The sequence below is a fragment of the Macrobrachium rosenbergii genome, chromosome 51, assembly GCF_040412425.1.
Source record: "Macrobrachium rosenbergii isolate ZJJX-2024 chromosome 51, ASM4041242v1, whole genome shotgun sequence".
NCBI classification, from domain to species: Eukaryota; Metazoa; Arthropoda; class Malacostraca; order Decapoda; family Palaemonidae; genus Macrobrachium; species Macrobrachium rosenbergii.
In genome coordinates, this window is record NC_089791.1 from 65789410 (window position 1) to 65795754 (window position 6345).

General features: G+C 52.6%; 1 protein-coding gene across 1 annotated transcript; it reads right to left on the reverse strand.

Moving 5' to 3' along the window:
- Positions 1–257: 257 nt before the first annotated feature.
- On the reverse strand, positions 258–1141 carry LOC136833078 (uncharacterized). The gene is made up of 2 exons (XM_067094722.1): positions 1091–1141; positions 258–887 (listed from the first exon to the last, which is right to left on the reverse strand). Exons 1-2 carry the CDS (start codon positions 1139–1141, stop codon positions 258–260), a joined length of 681 nt encoding a protein of 226 aa, XP_066950823.1.
- Positions 1142–6345: the final 5204 nt, after the last annotated feature.

Below are 6345 nucleotides of genomic sequence, written 5' to 3' on the forward strand. Positions count from 1 at the left end.
ACAATATAAAGACAGACAAAATTCCAATGTGGATATAATCTTGATGCCTGCGAATAAAGAAAAACAAGATACACAATCGATAATAGGTGATCAAATACATATATAGTTTAACTGATTGAAATCGCGTGACCTGGCACGTTAGGCCTGATTAATTGTATGGCGAAGAAACTGGGAAGTCACCATAGAAAACTTGCTCAGCGGAGACTTAGCGAATGACATGTTCGCTGGAGACTCCACTGATGGCTCTGAGGGTGACGTTACAAATACTCGCCCCCCCAAGATGTGGGACACGTCTGATCAGTCTGCATATCTGCTGGGGCGTTGAAGGGTGCCACGGCTGCGTGAGGACAGTGGGGGAACGCCCTGTGTGTGCGGCTGTGTGGCTGCAGGTGCGGTGGTCTTTTCCTGGGACGGCCGCGCGGCCGCCATGTGTGGGGGCCTGGCTGTGGCGAAGGGCGGCTGGGCAGGGGGTGCGCTGTGGTGACGTCTGTGTCCTCCTCCAGGAGGGCGGGCTTTAACCGGTCTATTGAAACCCAGTTGTTCCTCCCAGGAAGTGCTAGCAGGAACGCCTTGTTGTTCCACTCCAGCACGCGGAAGGGGCCCCAGTAGGGCCTGGTCAGTGGCAGGCGGACGGCGTCATCCCTGACGAAGACGTGGGTGGTGGATGGTAGCCCTGGCGGTGTGAAGATGGTCGATCTGTTGGTGTACGTGCACTTGCAGGGGGCGAACTTGCCGACCACATCACGGAGCCTCTGTAGTGACAGATTGTGGCGATCTTCCGTCACGAGTTCAAGGACTATGAGGGACTCGCCATAGGTTTTTTCCGCTGCGGAAGGGGTGCCGTCAGCTCTGGGGGCGGTTCTTAAGCCGAGGAGGACCCACGGAAGCTGATATTTCCAATTCTCGGCGGTGCAGCGGGCCATGAGGGACGCCTTCAAGGACCTGTGGAACCGCTCGACCAGGCCGTTGGCTGCCGGGTTGTATGCCGTGGTGGTGTGATGCGTGGTCCCCAGCAGCTGAGCCAGGGCGGACCATAATTCGGACAGGAATTGTGAATTGTGATGTGGTCTGGGACGCCGAAGCGGCTGACCCAACTGGAGAGCAGGGCCTTGGCACACGCGCTGGCGGTAGCTTCTTGCATCAGCGTGGCTTCAGGCCACCTCGTAGATTGATCTAACCACCGTCAGGAGATATCTGGACCCGCCTGATGGGGGGAGGGGGCTGACGACGTCGATATGTATATGGCCGAAACACCGCTCTGGCTGTGGGAACTCGCCTACTCCGGACTGTGTGTGACGTCCCACCTTGCTGGTTTGGCACTGCAGGCACTGTTTCGCCCAGGAAGTGGCATCTTTTGCACCACGCACCAGACGAACTTCTTTGACAGCAGCTTGGCTGTTGTTCTGGCGGAGGGATGAGAGGCCGTGAATGATGTCGAACACCTGGCGGCGGTGGGAGGCTGGGACCAAGGGGGGGGCTGACCAGTACTGACGTCGCAGAGGAGGCTTGGGCCCTGGGAAAAGGGGCACGTCCCTCCACTTAAGGGACGTGACAGCAGTGCGGTAGGCTGGGGTTTCTGGATTTGCGACCTGTTCCCTGGCGAGGTCTTCACATTTTACGAGCTGCACTGCATTCAGCATGAATCTCGAGAGGGCGTCTGCTACAGGATTTTTCTTGCCAGGGAGGTACCTGACTGAGCAGATGAATTCGGCCATGGCTGAGAGGTGGCGCTGCTGCCTGGAAGACCATGCGTCCCCCTGCTTGGTGAAGGCGTGAACCAATGGCTGGTGGTCCGTGAAGATTGTAAAGGGCGTCCCCTCCAGAAGGAACTTGAAGTGCCAGACTGCACGGTACATCGCTCAGAGCTCCTGTCGAAGGTGTTTTAGGGTCTCTAATGCGGATTGAACCTCTTGCTGAAGAAGGCGATGGGCTGGGGAGCCGTTGATGACCTGCTCCAGGACAGCACCACAGGCGACGTTGCTGGCGTCCGTTGTCAGCTGGAGGGGGTCTGGGTCGTGGTGTGCTGCAGGTTGCTCGGCAGGGCGGCCTTCAGTCAGGGAGAAGGCCAGCTGCTGGCTGGGTCCCCATGACAGGGACTTGGTTGGCCTTAAGCACTTCCGTCAGGGGACCGTGATGTGCGCGATCCCAGGGATGAACCGCCTGGAAGTTCACCATCCCGAGGAACCTGGACGGCCTTGATGGAGGTTGGGGTGGGAACCTGGTGACGGCTGCGACTTTGGATGTGAGTGGGCGGACGCCTGCCGGGATATCTCGTGGCCCAGGAAGTCAGCTTTCTGGACGCTGAAGGTGCACTTGTCGAAACGCACGACGAGGCCGTTCTCCTGGAGGCACTGCAGGACTGCCTGGATGTGCTTTTGATGTTCACTGTGAGACCTGGAAAATATGAGGATGTCATCAACGTAGCAGACTGCAGAACTTCAGGTCCCCGAGGATGCTGTCCATGAGTCATTGGAAGGTGTGTGCTTGTCCGAAGGTGGAGAAGGCGAACACGTAGGACCCGAATGGTGTGATGATGGTGGTCTTTGGTACATCCTCTGGTGCGACAGGTACCTGAAAATATGATTTTAGAAGGTCTAATTTAGTGAAAATTTTGGCTGCGTGAAAGGAGGCTGTGAGGTCCTGCATGTTCGGCACATCAGTGGTCGGGCTCCGTTGCAATGTTGAGACGCCTGTACACAATGCAGGGTCTCCAGGAGCCGTCCAGTTTCTGCACCATATGAAGTGGGAGGCCCACGGGCTGGAGACCTTTTGCAGATTCCAATTTGCTCCATCTCTGCGAATGTGTTTTGGCCTCCTGAAGGTGCCGTGGGAAGAAAGGAACTTCGCATGTGTAGGAGGGCCCTTAGTCATTATGTGATGGTAGATGCCATGTTTGGCTGGGGCCCTGGGGACTTAAACTGGAGCTCGGGCTTGAACACTTCAGGAAACTCCCAGCTGCTGTGCATACTGATGGGGCGGCAGAGCAGATGGTGGGTGCCTTGGGTCCAGTTGTTAACGGGAGGACCGGCAGGAGTCGGTGTCGAGGAGGGCGAGAACGCCCGACATCTACTGCCAGCCTGGAAGTGTGCGAGAAAGTTAGCACCCAGGAGCGGGGTTGCTACGTCCACGACGACGAAGTCCCAGGAATAACTCCAGCTGAGGATGGAGATCAACAGGGCCTGGTGCCATAGGAGAGGATGGGGATCCGTTGGTGGCCGTTAGGGAGGCGGTTGATCCAGCTCCCTGCTTGCGGTCCCTCTGGATGCTGGGAAGACCAATCTAAAGGCCCCTGTGTCGACCAGCATCATCCAGCCGGAGACGGTGTCGCGGACGAAAGCAAACAATTCTGGGCCCTGGGTTTTTCGGTTGCCATGGCGGTCTGTCCTGTTGGTGCCACCCCCGTTTTTTTGAACGGGCAAAAGAGCAGGGCAGCAGGGCAGTTCGGGCATCTTTGCCAAACCGCTTGTGGTAGTGGCAAAGGCCCAGGAACTCCACTTGTTGTAGGGCGGTTGTCACCTGGCGATGACGTTGACACTGCTACCGCCTTCTTCCTGCTGGACGGAGCTGACCGACTGTGTGGGCACTGTTAGCTGCCGCAGCCTTCACACAGTCTGTTAGGTGCTGCGCTGATTGTATGAGTACGTCGAGGGGCATAGTGTATGGGTGAGGAATCTGGGTGCGGACCTCTGGGAGGAGCTGGCGAAGGTAGATCTCCCACGACAGGCTTATTTCTTGTTGTTTTTTGCTGCCGTCGAAGTCTGGGAGTGAGAGGAGGTCCTCGATCATGCTCCATGCCTACCACGCTCATGAGATCATGCCGCGGGTTGACGGCGAGGTCGATGGCGTGGGCGGCCCGCTCGGCGATCGGGTAGGGAGCACGCCTCGAGGAGGGCCTTCTTCACGATCAGAAGTATGTGAGGGGGGGTGTGCACGGACACCCGCGAGATGAGTTTTCATATACCTCCTCCGGGAGGGCGTTAACACTGTTTTGGCCTGCAGTATTTCGTCAGTTAGGTCCGCTACTCTGGAAGTGGCTCTCGACCCTGTACAGCCACGTTGTTGGGTTCCCCTGGGTGAACGGCGACAACTTTACGGACAGGGCGGCCCATGACTGTGTTGCTGGGCCAGGGGGTTGTTCAGGGCGCGGGCATGGGTGTGGAGGTGGGTGAGAGCCTCGGCGCGGGGGAGGGTGCAGGTGAGATGGGAGGAAGGTAGGCCTCCGAGTCCACGTAGGTTCGCGTTTAATTGAACGAGGAGGGATGTCCGCGTCCATGCCGCTCTTTGCCCTCTTACTGAGTTGGGTACTCGTGTCAAAACGCGCTTTGAAGTGCGCCCGCGTCCGTTAATGACGCTGGTGATTTTGCCGACGAGAGTCAGCACGCCCAAATGCTGATTACAGCCTTCTTTAGTCCGCTAAGGGCGTGAGTAAGTTCCTGGAGCCAAAACTGAGACGCCGTTTGGGTCCGCTAAATGGCTCCAGGACTACTCGGGGGTCACCACTGTAAGAGGTGCAAAAGAAACGAGCAGGTAAAAGTGACTGCTACTTTATTACAGATCCAGGCAGTTTATATAGTGGCAGACTGGCGTCGAAGTGAAAGACAATGAGATTGTGTGTGACCTGAGGTCAATAATAATTAACAATAATATACAGCGAACAAGTACAGTTTACAATATAAAGACAGACAAAATTCCAATGTGGATATAATCTTGATGCCTGCAAATAAAGAAAAACAAGATACATAATCGATAATAGGTGATCAAATACATATATAGTTTAACTGATTGAAATCACGTGACCTGGCATGTTAGGCATGATTAATTGTATGGCGAAGAAACTGGGAAGTCACCATAGAAAACTTGCTCAGCGGAGACTTAGCGAATGACACGTTCGCTGGAGACTCTGCTGATGGCTCTGAGGGTGACGTTACACATCTCCCCATACAAACTGCATATCATCCCTCAGGACATCTGTCAAGGGAGATGCTAGAACAGAAAAACCCTTCACAAACCCACGGAAAAATCCAGCTATACCTAAGAATGACCGAATGTTACATATCATCCCTCAGGACATCTGTCAAGGGAGATGCTATAACAGAAAAACCCTTCACAAACTTACGGAAAAATCCAGCTATACCTAAGAATGACCGAATCTTTCTTATTCTTGGGAGTAGCAAACTCTACAATTGTCCTAATTTTATCATCATTCACTCTAACACCCTCTTTAGAAATGACATGACCCAAATATACTATCTGCCTCTTCAAAAAAATTACACTTAGCTAATTTTATCTTCAAACCCGCTAACCTAAGCTTCCTAAAAACTTCCCTAAGAACCTCTAAATGTTCTTCTACCGAATCAGTGGCAATTAAAATATCATCCATAGATAAATAAATGGACATCCCTAACAAGCCATGCAAAACAGTATTCATTGGCCTAGTAAATGTCATCGAACTGCCTGATAGACCAAACGGCATCCGAGTGAACTCATAATGCCCCTTCAGCAACAAGAACGCTGTGTACTCTCGACTCTCCTCACTAAGCGATACTTGCAAATACCCTTGCATCAGATCAATTGAAGAATAAACATTCTTGCCCCAAATCTCAACAAATAAACCTGGCAAACACGCCACAGGGTAGCGATCACGAATGATTTTCTCATTCAGCTTCCTAAGTCCACACAAACTTGGACTGAACAATCTTTCCTAGGCACTGCCAACAACGGGAAATTAAAAGGCAGGAACTGGGCCAAACTAATGCCTTCTTCCTCCCACTTATTAACCTCTTGCTCTACCTGTTCCTAATCTCACAAGGAATCCTATATGAAGGAACAAAAATAGGCTGCTGTCTTGTCCTCCAACTGAACCTTGTGTTTTAACACACTTGTTAACCTTATCTTATCCCCTTTGAGTGCAACTATATCCGCAAACTCGGCCAGAACATCTTCCACACCCCCAGAATATTCCTTTATAATCAGCATTGGCTAAATGATCCTTAAAAACCTGCCTCCTAGCCTGTAAATCTGCTTCTGAAAAACTACAAAAATCCCTGACAATAGCCACTGAATTATCTTCATCAAGCCAGTCAACAAAGCCGATTGCATAAGTACCCTTCTGGTAATTGCGAACTGCCTCATTACAGTTTAGCAATTCCATCCAACTATCCCCTAAACTCGACATCTTGTTTATAGAACCCGTACACACTACCCCCTTCAGCTTTTCGCTAAACTCATTCACACACATCTGTCTAGATTTATGCACTCCTTTCACTCAAACTTTCACCACAGCAATCATACCATGACCAACAACCACATTATCCTACAAAACCCCCTTATAACACTCTTATCCAC

Bases quoted from the DNA above. Each gene is read 5' to 3' on its own strand.
- LOC136833078 (XM_067094722.1), bottom strand. From the start codon at position 1,141: ATGCAAGAAGCTACCGCCAGCGCGTGTGCCAAGGCCCTGCTCTCCAGT. The intron at 888-1,090 runs GTCAGCCGCTTC...TGGAAATATCAG, and splicing joins AGGCCCTGCTCTCCAGTTGG to CTTCCGTGGGTCCTCCTCGG.